Source organism: Somniosus microcephalus, chromosome 21, assembly GCF_052327205.1.
Source record: "Somniosus microcephalus isolate GS21.2 chromosome 21, FLI_Smic_1.0, whole genome shotgun sequence".
Lineage (NCBI taxonomy): Eukaryota > Metazoa > Chordata > Chondrichthyes > Squaliformes > Somniosidae > Somniosus > Somniosus microcephalus.
This window is the reverse complement of record NC_141007.1, coordinates 42166144-42184530: the sequence shown is the minus strand read 5'-3', so window position 1 is coordinate 42184530 and position 18387 is coordinate 42166144. Positions and strand designations below refer to the sequence as shown.

The window sequence follows — 18387 nt, the reverse complement described above, 5'->3', positions numbered from 1 at the left end:
ATGCATCCACTATCTCTATAGCCAACTCTTTCAAAACCCTAAGATGTCGGCCATCAGGACCAGGGGATTTATCGGCTTTCAGTCCCATTAATTTCTCCAGTACTATTTTTTTTTACTAATACTCATATCTTTCAGTTCCTCATTCTCGCTGGACCCTTGGTTGTCCACTATTTCCGGGAAGTTTTTTGCGCCTTCTTCCGTGAAGACAGACACAAAGGGCTGGGTTTTCTCAGCCCCGAGGAGGCGGGTATGGAGGCAGGACTGCCGGGTAAGTGGCAGAATTTGGGGGGGCGGGTGGCAAACCCACCCTCAACCTGCTTCCGTGCCCTCTTGCCAGGAGGCAGGAAGCCGTCCCGTCCTGGGTCCCATCTCCTTGGAGGCGGGAAGGGATTAAAGCCTATTAACTGCCTGTTAACAGGTAGTTAACAGGCAGAAAATAGGATTATCCCCATTTTTCGTGCTGAAGTGAGGACTTCCCGACCTGGGGGAACCCCGCCGGGGTGTAGGAGGCGAATAGGAGGTCTGCGGGGGTTGGAGGGGTCTGAAAGTGCGATGTAGAGGTGAGTGGTGGGTGCGAGTGTGGAGTGGTAAGTATGAGGTGAGTGTAAAGTGTTAGAAAATGTTAACTTACCTTTGTTTCTACCTACAGCCTTCAGCCGCTGTGGAGCCGGAGTCCCCGACATCTCCATTGTAGAGATCACAGACTGGTTGTTGCATCCTCCGATACAACAGCCAGCTGATTTCTGCAAAGTAGAAAGGTTTGATGAGTCCTGAACACAAGGGCTCATCAAACTACACAGAATGTTAGTGTTTGACAGCTTCACAGAGCGGTCAACCGATGACATTTCTTCTTTCAAAAGTCCTTGACAGATGACACGTCATACGTTGATGTGCTCTGTCACTGACTTCCCCCTAATTGGCCTGCTGAGCCCGCCAGGCGGACTTAACCAGGTCAATCAGAGGAAATTCCCGCTGGTTGGCCAGAAGCTGATGGAGGCGGGACTGAAACCCAGCAAGCAGCAGTCCCGCCTCCAAAAGCTTCCCATTCAGAAAATCCAGCCGAAAGTATTTGTTTAATTTCTGTCATTTCTTTATTCCCCATTATAATTTCTCCTGTCTCAGCCTGTAAGGAACCCACATTTACTTTCACTAATCTTTTCCTCTTTACATGCCTATAGAAGCTTTTACAGTCTGTTTTTATGTCTCTTGCTAGTTTACTCTCATATTCTAGTTTCCCTTTTTTAATCGATTTATTTGTATTCCTTTGTTGAATTCTAAAATCCTCCCAATCCTCAGGCTTACTATTCTTTTTGGCAACATTATAAGCCTCTTTCTTTGATCTAATACTATCTTTAACTTCTCTTGTTAGCCAAGGTTGGACCACTTTTCCTGTGGGGTTTTTGTGCCTTAAAGGAATATATATTTGTTGTAAATTATGTATTAATTCTTTAAATGCTAGCCATTGCTCGTCTACTGTCATACCTTTTAATGTAGTTTCCCAATCTACCTCAGCCAACTCGCCCCTCATACCTATGTAGTTTTGAAGGGATAATTACTAGTCCTAGCCCTTTTCAGGCTACCCCAGATCAGGCGTATTCCCCAGACGTTCACCTTCAAGGAAAGTTAGAGATAGCCAAATTCTATAAGACGCTTAATTGGGTCTAAAGGTCTAGGCTATCTCTCTCTAAAGGAAAAGAATGACTTGAAGATGTTACCGTCTTCCAGATAGCACTTTTAATAAGTTTAATTAGACTGTAACCTTCCGGATATTATGAGGGTCCGGAAACTGCCCCCCCCCTCAGAATTCTGCAACTCCTCACAAAAGAGTGTACAGAAATTGAGTTTGTGAGTTTGATACAGAAATACTATTTGAGACAATTCTAAAAATATATTGATTTATTAAAGAACATCTTGCAGTTAACAGCTGGTGAGTCAATCGCAACTTTAACAGTTCAAAATACGAATAGCTTACATTTCTTATTCTCAGAGATCCTTATTCTCAAATCTTAACTTTGTTACATTTATACATTTCTTATTATTTATAATCCAGGATATCCACCAAAATCAAATAAGAGTATCTCTTGATCCCCGAGACTCAAAGAGTTAAAAACTTACAGTGCCTGCCTCTGAAGTTGAGAATCGCTTGCCCCTTCCAGCAACTTCTGACTTTCCATCTGAAAGCTCCATATTTTATATTTTTTAGTGGTTTATCCTTTGAAGTTTTCTGCTGATGTGATGCGCTATCAACAATACCAAAGACTACGAGATGGACTTATATGAAGTAGGCTTTTATTGACTAAGAACTAGAGCATGCCTCTGCTAGTGAATCCATCCTAAGAGCTCCCGGGGGAAGGGTGGTGAGTCACCTTTATACCCGGGCTTAGGGGTGGAGCCAGGGGCTGAGACATGCCTGGACTTGTACAGGGTTAACAGTGGTTTACCACACAGACATGTACAGGGTTAACAGTGGTTTACCACATGATGTAAGCTAATTATCTCCAGTCATTCTCTGCTGACTTCTTTCTACTCTTATTGTCAATTCAGCCATTAACTTTCAGAATCCTGTCTGCTGTATAGGTGTTTCAAAACTTATCATATAAAATGGTTATTATAGATTTATCTCTTTGATGCCATTCTTACGAAGGTCTTCATTCAATTCTTAATATTGGCTTAACTGGTTATAATCAGATGTTGTGTCTACTAACTGTTCCATTTTCAATACAAACACAATGTGATTGCTTGGTGCATCTATTGATGTAATATTTTCAAAGTGTTCTGTAGGTATCTTTTACAGCATGTAAATTAAAAACACTTCAACAGGGTGTTCCATGCATTTCTTAGCTACTTCAATTGGTTGTATTACAAACTTATGTTTCCTGTCCTTCATTTGATGCCTTATTTATCAAAGGCACATGGTTCTTTAATGTTCTGTGTTTCTGTTCGAAGTGTTAGTTTTTAACACTTTAAACTGGGTATAGCTATTGTGTTGGTTCCAAACTGCAGACTCCTTGGCAGCAAGCCTTTGCTTCTTCAATAGGGCCTTTGTCTCAGTATTAACAATCAATTCCATTTCAAAAGCTTGTGTGGTGTTTACAACTTTTGTGTTAACGCTTCATCTTATCTCAGAAGCTTGTATTCACAGCTTGTGTCGTTGAGGCTTTTTAGATTTTTAAGCCCAGTATGTCATGTTTTAATAAGGTCAGAATTCTGTTCATAGGATGGTGTATCTTTCTGAAATATGGCTTTTCCTTTACAGTTTGCTTTGTTTAGATTTAAGATCCTAGTTTCAGATTTAACTAAGTCACTTTCAAACTTAATATAACATGCTATCATATTATGGTTACTCTTCCCTAAAGGCCCCTTTACTACAAGGTTATTAATTAACCCTTTCTCGTTGCACAATTCTAGATCTAAAATAGCCTGTTCTCTTGTTGGTTCCTCAACATAATGATCTAGAAAACTATCTTGCATACATTCCATGAATTCGTGCTCCACACTATTACTGCAAATTTGGTTTGCCAAGTCTATATGTAGATTAAAGTCCCCCATGATTACTGTATTACCCTTGTTGCATACGCCTCTAATTTCCTGATTTATACCCTGCCCTACATTACAACTACTGTTTGGGGGCCTATAAACAACTCCCACCAATGTTTTCTGTCCCTTGCTTTTACTTAGCTCCACCCAAACTGATTCTACATCTTGATTTTCGGAGCTAAGATCCGTTCTCTCTGCTGTCTTTATCCCATCCTTTATTATCAGGGCCACCCCTCCTTCTTTTCCATTTTGCCTATCCCTTCTAAAAGTTATGTATCCTGGAATATTTAGTTCCCAACCTTCGCCACTTTGCAACCACGTCTCCGTTAATTTCTACCTGTGCTATTAATTCATCTATTTTGTTGCGAATGCTTCGCGCATTCAGATATAGTGCCTTTAGCTTTGACTTATTTCTCTTTTTCCCTGATGCCACCTTAGTCACTGATGCCTTATTACCTTTGTTACTCTCTCTGTCCCCTCCTGACCCACTCTGCTTATTTTTACCCAAAACTCTACTCTGCTCTAGAGCCTTGACATTTTTCTCACTGCTTTTAAATTTACTCTTTCCTGAATCCCGCTCTGTGCAGACACAGGGCAACAGCACCCGACAACATTGCTGCCCGAGAGGCCAGCGATGGCATCACCATGGCCAGATTTACTTCACTTGACGCTGTACACCCTGGCTGCCACATGATGCGCCAGGTTGACACCTCCCCACACCAGCACCATAAAGCATCCCTGCAATGTCGAAGCCATTCCTTTTACACTCATCACAGTTGGCGGCGGGGACGGGGGGGGGGGGCAAAGTTATGTCTCAACATTCACTGGAACTCACTAAGACATTTCCAAAGATGAGCACAGATCTGTCCAATAAGGTAAAGTATTGAAAATATAGATTTCAGTGTTTGACAGCACATTAGCAGAAACTTCACATGAACATTGCCTAAACCACCCAAGTGCATTGTATTTTGTTACTTTGTATGCTTGCAGCAGGATGAGGGTGAGTGTGAGGGGTGGCTAGTGAGATGGGGAAGTGATAATGTAGATAGAGAGGGATTGGTGGAGGTGCTAGGTAAGTTGCAGGAGTAGGGTAGGAAAGGCAGAGTGATGTGGATGTGATGAATGGCACAGCAGGATGATGTTGAGTGTGGCTTGGCAGTGACGTTTCGTGATCTACTCAGATCATTGAAAAGCAGCCTGGTCCTTCTGACGACATCACTGCTTGTGCCCTCCTGTGTAATGTGCAACCAGGCTGCGTTGATCTCCTGGGAAGCTCTCTTCTGCCCATGGGAAGGGAAGAGAACCTCCCTGCATGCTGTGAGCATATGGAGGGAGTCATGGGAGAGCCTGGGTACAGCCGTGCACCTCTATGCAGTGCTTGTCAGTGTTTGCAGCACCTCAGTGCTGTTCCAGTTAAATTTTGCCAGGTGTTGTCCCCTTTTTGGAAGAGTTTATCAGGGTTATTTAAATCATGTCATGAGAGAGGGAAAAAAGTTTGTGACCCCATTTGTACCTCAGAGTCTGTGAGAAACAGAGGGAATGGCAGCAGAAAAAGAGGAAACAACTTCTCCAAAAATGATCCGAACTCCTTGTCAAGGCTGGGGATAGATAACCTCACCGGCTTCTTAGGAAGTTTAACCACTTAATTCACTTTCTTATTTGAGCTCCGTTTGGAATTAGAGTTTATTTTATTATTTTTTGTTGTATTTTAACGACAGCGTTGAAGAAAAACTTGGAGCAACTTCTTCTGTCAAAGCTGCAATGAGACTTGAAAGGATTTAAAGATTTTTAATGAACTTTTCACAAAAAATGAGTGTTAAAAACACTTTATCCCCCCGAATCTTCAAATATGATTTTGGAAGAAACAAGCAAAAATCAATTTTTCCCTCATCGAAACAAGTTTCAACCAGGTCTTGAAGTCCAAACGCTTTTAAAGAGGCTCTGAATTGCTTAAAACATTTTAAAACTGAAATTTCTCAATATTTGATTTTGAACGATCGACTGAAGTGAGTAGCTTTACACAAGCATGCAACCATGCTGTTGAGGAGGGGGGGGGGGGGGCAGGGGAGAATTTGTAGGAGTTACATATTGGCCCAGAAATTCGGGTCCCAACGCGTGAGTACGCACGGGGTACTCACGCGTGGACCCGATGGAAGTGCCGGTTTCTTGCATGCACTGCGCATGCGTGGGAAACCGGCACTTCCGTTCCCCTGAACGAAGGGGTTCAGAGGTCGAACGCGTGCGCGTGGGAGTCTGCGCGTGCGCTTTGAACATACGTTTTTTTTACAGGTTTTTCCATGAGGGTAAGCCTTTAGATTTTAGAAATGTAAAAACCAGGCGTAAGGCCTGCATTTTAAAAGGTAAGTGGTCAATTAATTAAAATTAAAACATTTTTTCCACAGGTTTATTATTTTTAAATACTTTAAAGCAAGGTAAGTTTATTTTTAGCCCTGTTTTTTTATAAAATTATTTTTTTCAAAAATTTAAATTATTGTTTAAAATAGTTAACTAATGTAATTTATAGTTTATTTAAAAAGTGTGATGATTTTTAAAAATTTATTTTAAGGTTTACTACTATTTTGTGGCCGGAGTACTTATAAGTTTTGACAGGTCTTCCTGTCAAGACTTATGAATGGGCTTTTCCCTGTGCCGATTGGCTGCCCATGGCCCACGTGATCCCAGGGGACGCATCGCACTAACTACGCCCCTGGGACATGCAAGCACAACGCACCGGCAGCTGGGCCAGGCCCCGGAGTGGAATTCCACGGGGGCCCACAGCTCAACTGCCGGCGCGCAAGGTAAGTGCAGGTCGGGGGCTTGCACCCGCGGGAAGCCCCCGACCCGAATTTCTGGGCCATTACTTTTATTGACTTAAAAAAAAAATCATTAAGACGTTTAGGAAGAGAAACAAAAAAGGGGAAAAACACAAACCATTTTATTTTGTCTGTCGTTCTATAGTCCGAACAAGTCCCAGGAATATTGTAAATATAGATTTCCTCTTAAATGTTTAGTGGAGTGTTAATTAGAAACAAGCGTTATGTAATGATGTATAAAAATTGCAAGAAGCTACTTTAGAAGAAGCCACTATTTATTTATTGAGAAAGACATAGAAAATACTTTGATTAAACTGATAATGTACAATTTTGATTTGGTATAAATGTTTGAAATAGGTGATTAAAAATTGAGAGTGCAATGAAATTTGTTTCCTGCTATTTAATTGTGAAGTGCCTAAAATAATTCAACACTTTTTGTGATAAGAACAGGGATTAATATTGTGGAGAATGTTTGAGAGAGAAACATTGGCCCATACCTGAGGGCTCCCGAGGTCTGGAATCTTCCTCTCCTGTTCCGTGTGCGCAGAGGCCCAGTGGTGCAGGCGGTTCGCAAGCGTCCCTGGGATCACGTGGACCAGGCAAGCCAATGGGAGAAGGGAATTCCCTTTCATACTTTTGACAGGTAGACCTGTCAAAAGTATGAATGGGGATCACTGAAAAAAGACATCAAAATGTGGATAAATGTGCGGTTATCCACTTAGGTGGCAAAAACAGGAAGGCAGATTATTATTTGAATGGCAATAGATTGGGAGAAGGGGAAGTGCAAAGAGACCTGGGTGTTATTGTGCACCAGTCGCTGAAGGTAAGCATGCAGGTGCAGCAGGCGGTTAAGAAGGCAAATGGTATGTTGGCCTTCGTAGCAAGAGGGTTCGAGTACAGGAACAAGGATGTCTTGCTACAGTTGTACAGGGCCTTGGTGAGACCGCACCTTGAGTATTGTGTGCAGTTTTGGTCGCCTTACCTGAGGAAGGACGTGCTTGCCATGGAAGGAGTGCAGCGAAGATTCACCAGGCTGATACCTGGGATGGCAGGAATGACGTATGAGGAGAGATTGTGTCTATTGGGATTATACTCACTGGAGTTTAGAAGATTGAGAGGGGATCTCATCGAAACCTATAAAATTCTGTCAGGCCTGGACAGACTAGATGCAGGAAGGATGTTTATGATGGCCGGGGAGTCCAGAACCAGGGGTCATAGTCTAAGGATAAGGGGTAAGCCATTTAGGACTGAAATGAGGAGGAATTTCTTCACCCAGAGAGTGGCGAACCTGTGGAATTCTCTGCCACAGAGGGCGGTGGAGGCCAGTTCATTAAATATATTCAAAAAAGAGTTGGATATATTTCTTAAGGCTAAAGGGATCAAGGGATATGGGGAGAAGGCAGGGACAGGGTACTGAATTTGGATGATCAGCCATGATCTCATTGAATGGTGGAGCAGGCTCGAAGGGCCGAATGGCCTACTCCTGCTCCTATCTTCTATGTTTCTATTAAATAAGTTTTTTTTTAATTACATTTTTAAAATGAGTTAAAATTACATTAAATTAAATATTTTAAACAAAAATTTTATTTTTTGAAAAAAATAAAGTTTTTTACGTGGCTAAAAATAAACTTACCTTTTTTAAACGTATTTTTAAATTATAAATGAGTGGAAAAAAAGTTAGGTTTTTTACTTTTTTAAACTCCTATGCTGGTAAAAGCAGGTCTTATGCCTGCTTTTACCAGGGTGTGGCGATGCCAGAGTTGGACTGGGGTGGACAAATGTAAGAAGTCACACAACACCAGGTTATAGTCCAAAAGCTGTTGGACTATAACCTGGTGTTGTGTGACTTCTTACATTTGCTTTTACCAGGCGTGAGATTTTTAAGAGTTTTCAGCGGGCAGAGGTTCTGCAGAAAGCGGAACTCTCCACCCACAGAGGCCCTTCTCCAGGGCAGGCGTGCGATCTGTCAAGAGGATTCTTGAAAGATCGGAAGTGCCGGTTTTCAGTGCATGCGCTTCGCATGCCTGAAACTGGCACTTGCGAGGTCCCTCCAGGTGTGTACACAGCTCATACACACCCGTAGGCATCAGAAAATATGGGCCATTAGAAGCAAAATTCATAAATTAACATCTTTACCTCAACATATTAGATTCCAAGTCAATCTGATTGGTTCTCCTGTCCAGGAAGAAAGAGGAATGTTTATTTCTGTTAAATCATAGCTTTTCCTGCTTTTTGTTTTTAATTCGGTGACGCAAATTGTGTATATGTTTTTCTGCACTTGTGAATAAGTGCTGCATTTCTGACATGTTACATGGTGGATGTGCTGGTCCAAGAAGACATTTCTGAATGGAAGTGATTGAAGTTGAAAATACAGATACCTGCTTTTGTTCAATTCTTTTTAATACTGTGAACTAAAGAATTGCAGCACTTTATGTTTGTTGGTTGTCTGGTTGCATGGTGATTTATATTCTAATTACTTATGTGGGCGTACAGCACGTCAGCACCATAGGAAAGCCACTGCTCCTGCTGCTTGTGCAGCCATTGCTATAGTGACATGAGGGATGGGCTAATGCATTGAAAACTTTAAAATGAATTCTAATTGCATGAATAGATATGCCTCTTTCAGCTCGCCTTGGGCTTTTGTTGATACATAACCTTGTAACTGAGTGACGTTTCTGAAGTGTTAATGCGTCATTATGCAGTTCTTTTATATCCCAGGCATTTCTGACAAGTGTTTTTTTAAAAATAGTGTTTGTACATGAGGAACTAAAAGCTTTTAATTAATTCTACCATAAACAAACTTGCAGAATGGGCATGTAAATGACAAATGAATTTCAATAATAGATAAGTGTGAGGTGGTGCATTTTGGTAGGAGGTATAAGGAGGTGACCCACTCCTTGGAAAATAAGAGTTTAAATGGGGTAGAGGTGCAAAGGGATCTAGGGGTATAGATTCACAAATCATTAAAAGTAGTAACGCAGGTTAAAAAGCCATAAAAGTGCAAATAAAGCACTGGGGTTCATTTCAAAAGCAGAGAAGTTATGTTAAACTTGTATAGAACCTTGTCTGATTGTCTCATGATTCGAGACAGTGGAGTGGCAATATGGTCTTACTGTATATATGCATTTAAACGGTTGTTGGTGTAAAAGTTGTTGTTGTAAAAGCAGTTGTTCGAAAATTTGCTCACAGACGAAAAGGTCGAGTTCAAAGGAGTTTATGGCCTGCTCAGTACAAAAAAAATTGATTGGGACCCCGCTGTGAACCCGCTGCCATGTGCCTTTCCCCAATGTCGGGTCTGTCAGTGCTGAACAGCCCAATTCGCAGCAGGGGACTCAATTCAGGTAATTAGTTGCTTGTTTAGAGCCACTTAAGAATGGATTTCAGCCCACCTTCTGCATTTGACAGCTCGCCCACGGGGTCCATGCTGGTCGTGGACCATGTCTGTCAAGCTGAGGTGGGAGTTCAGTGGCCCTTGAATCAACTATTGAGTTGACAGCTTCAAATGTACAGTAAAAGCTCCCACCTTACAGAGATATCTTCCCTCAGCCACAAACTCTTCACTGCATTTCCACAACACATTCACCATGCTGCAAGTCTTTACACAAGTCTCCATCCAGTCTGACCTCATTACCTCTCCCACCGTTGACAGATCACTTCTGCCATCTCTACTTCACCTGCCATCTATTCCATCAGCTTGGGTGCACTTTATACTCTCTCACCTTGGTCCTCGGAATCCAACCACGATTAGCCCCGTCATCAGCAGCACCAACAACACCCCCAACCTTCTCCGCAATTAAATGATGCTGCACAGGGCATCAGCACCCGACCACATTGCTGCCCGGGAAGCCAGCGATGGCCTCACCATGGCCAGATTTACTTCACTTGACGCCGTACACCCTGGCTGCCACATGATGCGCCAGGTTGGCACCACCCCACACCAACAGCATAAAGCATCCCTACAATGCCCAAGCCATTCCTTTCACACTCATCACCATTGCGGGGGGTACTGTTTACCTCACCATTCACTGCAACTCACTAAGCCACTTCCAAAGGTGCACACAAATCTGTCCAAGAACGCAAAGTGTTGAAAATAAAGGTTTCAATGTTTGATACCACATTAACAGAAACTTTACATGAACATTGCATAAAACACCCAAGTGCTTACCCTTGTGTGTTGTTAGTTGGTATGATTACACTAGGATTGAGATGGGGATGTGATAATGTAGATAGAGAGGGATGGGTGGAGGTACAAGGTAAGTTGGTGTGAGTAAAGATGTGCAGGAGTAGGGTAGGGAAGTGATGAGAGGCACAGCAGGATGAGGTTGAGTGTGGCTTTGTACTAACATTTTGTGATCTACTGAGATCATTGAAACGTTTGCAGCACTGCACCCAGGTCCTCCTGACCACATCCCTGCATTTGCCCTCCACTGCAATGTGCAACCAGGTTCTGTTGATCTCCTGGGGAGGTCTCTTCTGCCCATGGGAAGGAAAGAGGACCTCCCTGTGTGCTGCGACTCCCTCCATAAGCATTTGGACGGAGTCATGGGAGAGCCTGGGTGCAGTGCTTGCCAGTGTTTGCAGCACCTCAATGCTGTAGAACACTGACAGCACAAATGTCAAAATAAAGTTGGCCATGGTCCCTTTAAGGAAACCGGCTATGATGCACCAACAAATGACATCACCAGACCCGCTTCCTCTAATTGGCCGGCAAACACGCTAGGCGAGCTTAACAAGCCCAATCTAGGGAAATTCATTTCAGAGGTCAGGATGGAGACAGCAGCGGGGTCGGGACCCACCACTGACGTTGCCCACCACAGAGGTCAGCAAAATTGCGGCCATGGTATCCATTCTTCACTATATCTTTTGTTTATTTTACTCAAATGCTACTTAACTTCTTTGCTGACAGAAATCTTTGTCATACTATTGAACAAATTGCATTCTGGAATGCAATGGAACTGTTTATCAACCTGTGTGTCATATATGTGATATCAGTGTAAAAGTAACTTGCTATCCCAGTAGCAACAGCAGAAACTCATTGATATGGGAATATAAGATTCACATAGAAATGTTGTACAGAGTAAGTTGTGCTGTTTGGAAACCTATTGGGCAGATTTTTTTGTAATATGAAAGATACTATAGCTGCACAGATCTCCAACATTTAAAGATAACTGCTTTCTTAAGGGAGGTTCATCCTTTCAAAAGAAGTAACAATACACTTTTATATAGTGAAGAGCAGATCTTTTTCTAAAGTAACAGAGTAAAAGTCAGGGGGCTAATGGGTGCTGGAGAGAATATAAAACTGAAGATGTTTACAAACGTCATGCCTCGTGAAACTGTGAGGGATTTGAAGATAAGAATAATGATTTTAAATTTAATGCATTGGGGCGAGCAGGACTTTGTGCAGGACAGAATGTGGGTGGCTGAGTTTTGGACAAGTTATAGTTTTTGGATGGAGCCAGCAAGGAGGGCATTCGGGAAACTGAGTCTAGTGGTCATAAAAGCACAAATGTATATTATGGGACTGGAGTCATGTGTAGACCAGACCAGGTAGATGTGGCTGATGTCCTTCCCTAAAGGTCATTAGTAAACCAGCTGGATTTATGACAATTCAACAGCTTTTGTAGTCAAAATGAGATATGTTCTCCCCTCTCCCCTTTTTAAAAAATACTTCTCATAAAAAATATTTCCCATTATTCTCCTGTTAGAATGCAGGCAGGCAGCCTGCTTGCAAACTTCTGCCACTATATGCCCAGCCTGAATTGCCTTAACCACCAGTTTTTATTTTACTATTTCTTTCATGCTCGCCTTCCTCTGGAAAACTATTTTGCCTCTCCCATTGCTTTCATGTAACACCAGCTGAGATTATGAACTGCTGTGTGGGGAATCACAGGTGAGCACATATGCTCCCTCATGCACTGTGTTATCTTTAAGATATCAATAGTTTTTGTTATACAGGTTACCTAATATACTTAAATCTGTATGCTTAATTTTGGAAGTATTAGAAGCTTATTAATATTTATTTTTAAGTTCACTGTACAGACCAGATAACATAACTCATTTTATAGCTTTATGTCTAAAGTACTGCATAATAGACCAAATAATGTAATTGTCATGCTTACATACTCAGTTACTAAATTATTTTGCTGTGGGTTTTGCATTTGAATGATTTTGGAGCAAACTAAGGAAGCCTGTCTATTGACAGGGGCAGCACGGTGGCATAGTGGTTAGCACTGTTGCCTCACAGCGCCAGGGACCTGGGTTCGAATCCGGCCTCGGGTGACTGTCTGTGTGGAGTTTGCACATTCTCCCCGTGTTTGCGTGCGTTTTCTCCGGGTGCTCCGGTTTCCTCCCACAGTCCAAAGATGTGCGGGTTAGGTTGATTGGCTATGATAAATTGACCCTTAGTGTTAGGGGATTAAATACGTGGGATTACGGGAATCGGGTGGGATATGTGTCGGTGCAGACTCGATGGGCCGAAATGGCCTCTATCTGCACTGTGGGGTTTCTGTGATTCTGTGATGAACTGGTGTGGCAGGGGAGGGGGTGGGGAGGGGGTGTGGACAGCTGCATCTGGGCAGTTCCCATTATATAACTGCAATAAAATAGGTCTCTCTCTCTCTCACTCTAATGCACTCTCTCTCTCACTCTCTGTCTTTCTTCCCCTTAGCACCCCGCCCCCCCCACCATTGCTCTCAATGTTGCTTTAAATGTATCTGCAGGACTTAGGGGGAAAAATTTGTTTGCCTTGTGCCTCCCGTTAGCGCCCTAATAGGGCACTAACGGGGCGCAAAGCAACTCGCAGCCGGGCGCGGCGCCACCAACGCCTTCCCACGGAGGAACTGACGCAAATCAATATCTCTAAGGATATGGTGTTAAGGAAGCTAAAGGGATTGAAGGTGGACAAATCCCCAGGGCCTGATAACATGCATCCTAGGGTACTGAAGGAGGTGGCCCTAGAGATAGCGGATGCACTAAGGATGATTTTTCAGAATTCATTAGACTCGGGAACAGTGCCGATGGATTGGAGGGTAGCTAACGTTACCCCACTATTCAAAAAGGGGGGTAGGGAAAAAGCAGGTAATTACAGACCTGTAAGCCTTACATCAGTTGTGGGCAAAATGCTGGAGTCCATCATTAAGGATGAAATAGCGGAGCACTTAGCAAATGGGGACAGGATAGGACAGAGTCAACATGGATTTACAAAGGGTAAATCGTGCTTGACTAATCTATTGGAATTTTTTGAGGGAGTAACTGGTAGAATAGATGGGGGAGAGCCAGTAGATGTGGTGTACCTGGACTTCCAAAAGGCCTTCGATAAGGTCCCACATAAAAGATTAGCATGGAAAATTGAGGCTCATGGGATAAAGGGGAAAGTTTTGGCGTGGATAGGGAACTGGCTGTCAGATAGAAAACAGAGAGTTGGAATAAACGGCTCATTTTCTGAATGGCAGGCAGTAACAAGTGGGGTACCACAGGGATCTGTCCTGGGCCCCCAGCTGTTCACAATTTACATTAATGACCTGGATCAGGGAGTCGGATGCAGCATTTCCAAATTTGCAGACGACACTAAACTAGGAGGGGGGGTGGGCTCAGAGGAAGAGACCAGGAAGCTCCAGAGCGATTTGGACAGACTGGGCGATTGGGCGGATAAATGGCAGATGCACTATAATGTGGACAAGTGCGAAGTTATCCACCTTGGGTGCAGGAACGGGAGGGCAAATTATTATTTAAATGGCAATAGATTGGGAGAGGGGGAAGTACAGAGAGACCTGGGTGTTCTTGTACACCAGTCACTGAAGGCGAGCATGCAGGTGCAACAGGCGGTCAAGAAGGCAAACGGTATGCTGGCCTTCATAGCAAAAGGGTTAGAATACAGGAACAGGGATACCTTGCTGCAGCTGTACAGGGCACTGGTGAGACCACACCTCGAGTACTGTGTACAGTTTTGGTCGCCTCATCTGAGGAAGGATGTTCTTGCCATGGAGGGGGTGCAGCGGCGATTCACCAGGCTGATACCAGGAATGGCGGGAATGACCTATGAGGAGAGACTATGTAGTTTAGGGATGTACACACTGGAGTTTAGAAGATTGAGAGGGGACCTCATAGAAGTGTATAAAATTCTGACAGGTCTAGACAGACTGGATGCAGAAGGAATGTTTCCCTTGGCGGGTGAGAACAGAACTAGAGGACATAATTTAAGGATAAGGGCTAAACCATTTAGGACAGAGATGAGGGGGAATTTCTTCACTCAGAGAGTGGTGAACCTGTGGAACTCATTGCCACAGAGGGCAGTGTACGCCAGCTCATTAAATATATTTAAGAGGGAATTAGATATATTTCTACGGGCAAAAGGGGTTAAGGGTTACGGAGAGAAGGCGGGGACGGGATACTGAATTAAAGGATCAGCCATGATCTCATCGAATGGCGGAGCAGGCACGAAGGGCCGAATGGCCTACTCCTGCTCCTATCTTCTATGTATCTATGTATCTATGTATGAAATTCAGCAGGAGGTTACCGGCAGTGCTGCTCCGCCGGCGATGGCGTCATCGTGTGCACAGCACCCTGTTCGCACCCCGGCCGCAATCTTTGGTAGCGCCCCCTGACTTGCTGCCGGATGCTATGTCCGACAGTGTCAGGGGGGCTTACCTGCGGCCGGGGCGGCGCTATTTAAAGGCAAGGTGCCGGGCGGCCATTTTTATTGTTGGCCACCTGCCTCCACTGTCTTCCCCGGCCTCCTTACCCACACCCCCTCGCAGAGTGACGGCTGCGCTCCATGAGCCTGGCACTTCTCTTGAGTGCCGGGCTCTTTTGCTGGCACTCCCAATTCCTGGGGGCCCAGCTGGGCCCCGGGTCATGCTGCGCAAAGCCCCTCTTGGGGCGCCGCGATATTCCCTCGCAGTGCCCCAAGAGGGAGGTGGGGTACTTCCAGTAGCGCCTCGCTTCCCTCTTGGGGCGCTACCACTCAATTTTGGTCACGGGGGTGCTAATTTTTCCAGGATTTAGCGCTCTTGCGAAGTTAGAGCCCTGAAGGGGGCTCGACTCAATTTTTCGCCCCTAGTTCCTTAGCTAGCAATAACCCTAGTCTCTTTTATTGGTTGGCAACATTGAAAATCCAGACATTCAAAAATAAAGGATCAGGACTGTATCCAAAAAGGAAATCATTACATATCACAATTTTACTGAAATCTAATCCAGTAATTTTGTATCGACATCTACAAATTTAGGACAACTTCTAACTTTTTGTTCAAATAATATTGTGTTAAGAAGAATTGATCTGCACAAATAGACACTTGATATTCTTTCTTTTTAAAGTATCCATTTGTTCATCCTTCTTTCAGTCTCTTGGTGTAGAATATCATTGCCTGATTGAGTGTACAGACAGATGATTGTACCCAGACCTGTGTCGACCTGCTTTGCCAGCTGCTTTGATAGGTACAAAAGAGCAACCAAGATGACTCACCATTCTCCATTTTTAGTTTTCTCCTTGTTTGAAGGCTCTTTGCTCTGCAAGCTCCCTGGATGAAACTTGAAACTCACCATCTGGGGAATTCCAAACATTATTTCACTGCTTGTTACTCAGTGACACAGCAATTTGGAGCTGCATCGCTATGCTTCTTTCAATTCATTTCCTGATCTAGTTATTGTATTAATTGCCTTCTGTTGAAAGAGTATCACATTAAGCAGACCACAAGGGCCTACAATAGGAAAACATAGGTGCTGCAGGATAAATAAAGTTCTATTTATTGATACTCCAGTTTATTCCACTAAATTGTACTCGTCTGAATCTGCTAATGTGTGTGCATTGTAAATTATTACCATAATATATTGTATGTAGTTTTTCCAAATATTTTGTACTGATTATATGCTTGAATTTCAATGTGTTTTAAAACAGGAGGTGAGGACAAATTGATTAAATTGTGGGAATACAATGAAGGTGAGGTTACACATATTGGAATGGGTCACAGTGGAACCATCAACCGTATTAAGATCTCTCCCACTACGAAACACATAATCAGTGTTAGTTCAGATGGAGCCATTCTGCGATGGAGATATCCTTATAATACAAACTAATGCACAGCACACTTTTTTGGCATATGACATTATTGCTTCAGAACGCCATCTTTGACTTTTTACAAGTTTCAGACAGTCAGTGATAAATTTTCTTGAAATGTCTGCTTTGGATTTCAAGGAAATGCACCTTCCATAATGTCTGTCCTGTTGGTACTTTTATCAAATACTTCCTTCCTTCAGAAATTAATGAAAACCCTGTGTCTTTATTACTTAAAATTGAAGTTAGGTAATTTGGGAGAAATCCTCTCCCCAAAGGTGTAATTGTAAATGACTTGAAGTTTAAATACATTAAATATTTTATGTTTCTGTACAAACAGGCGAATATTTAACACATCCACTTTAATAACTTTTGATTGTATACTACTGTAAAAACTGGATTCCATGTGGGTATGCATTATCTTTTTAGTAGCATCTTCTACAGCTGTCTGTTTCAATATGTTTATGATCTTGAATGATCCATGATTTTTAATTACATTGTCATTTATAGAAGAAATAAAACACAATTTGACATCATTGCATCTGCTATCTTTAAAGAATAATTTTTTTATTGAATTATAAACTTGTGGGAAAGATTCCCTCTGTGCACTGTGCAATAAAACCTAAACTAGTTTTAAAGAATGGGTTTCTGATTTTTTACACACAGTGCACAAAGGATATGCGTCCTTGCAGAATTATTGCTTTCTTACAGTCTCACTGGGGAATGGAGCAAAGTTTGGAAGAAAATAGCAAATAAACTATTTTTTTAAATTGAGCATTAGACTGTATTGATCTGAGACCTACAGATCTCAATTACCATCGGCTAAAGTGATTTGGTTCCATTATATTGCAATAATTGAACTACCAATTCAAGTTGAAGGGGATAGGTACTTGATTCAGGATGGATGTGTTGCTCAACACACAAAAAGCAGAATGGCAAAATGAAAAAATGGAGTAATCCTGCAAATCATCAACTCCAGGAAATCTAATCCACGTACGGCCTCAACTTTGAAACGGTTGTTTTCCTGTCACTTTGCCAATAACTGTCTTGGTAAATTTTTGCATGTGTTTGATCCTAACCTCGGTGGTAGGCAAATTATTGGAATCAATTCTGAGGGACAGTATTAATCATCATTTAGAAAGGCACGGATTAATCAAGGACAGTCGGCATGGTTTTGTTAAGGGAAGGTCATGTCTGACTAACTTGATTGTATTTTTTGAGGAGGTAACGAGGAGGGTCAATGAGGGTAACGCATTTGATGTAGTCTACATGGATTTTAGCAAGGCTTTTGACAAGGTCCCACATGGCAAACTGGTCAGAAAAGTTAAAGCCCTTATGATCCAAGGGAAAGTGGCAAGTTGGATCCAAAATTGGCTCGGTGGCAGGAAGACTGTGTCCAGTGGGGTTCCGCAGGGTTCAGTACCAGGTCCCTTGCTTTTTGTGGTCTATATCAATCATTTAGACTTCAATGTAGGGGGCATGATTAAGAAGTTTGCAGATGATACAAAAATTGTCCGTGTGGTTGATAGTGAGAAAGAAAGCTGTAGACTGCAGGAGGATAGCAATGAACTGGTCAGGTGGGCAGAAAAGTGGCAAATGGAATTCAATCCAGGAAAGTGTGAGGTAATGCATTTGGGGAGGGCTAACAAGGCAAGGGAATACACAATAAATGGTAGGCTACTGAGAAGTGTCGAGGACAGGTAGATAAGGCAGTTAAGAAGGCATATGGGAAACTTTCCTTTATTAGTCGAGGCATAGAATATAAGAGCAGTGAAGGTTATGCTTGAACTGTATAAAACACTAGTTAGGCCACAGCTAGAGTACTGAGTACAATTCTGGTCACCACATTATAGGAAAGATATGATTGCACTGGAGAGGATACGGAGGAGATTTATGAGGATGCTGCCAGGACTAGAGAATTTTAGCTCCGAGGAAAGATTGGATCAGCTGGGGTCATTTTCTTTGGAGCAGAGGAGGCTGGGGGAGATT

General features: G+C 42.8%; 1 protein-coding gene across 4 annotated transcripts in view; it reads left to right on the top strand.

Annotated features, from left to right (window-relative positions):
* Positions 1-16939, top strand: part of cfap52 (cilia and flagella associated protein 52) — a 75270-nt gene extending 58331 nt beyond the window's left edge. For 2 of the 4 annotated variants that reach the window (XM_085963487.1, XM_085963490.1), the window contains one exon: positions 16243-16939. In XM_085963487.1, coding sequence (XP_085819613.1) covers positions 16243-16421 — 179 coding nt within the window. In that variant the 3' untranslated portion in view covers positions 16422-16939. Of the gene's footprint in view, positions 1-12206; positions 12241-16242 lie in introns of all 4 variants that reach the window. The other 2 variants (XM_085963488.1, XM_085963489.1) reach the window with 2 other exon arrangements.
* Positions 16940-18387: the final 1448 nt, after the last annotated feature.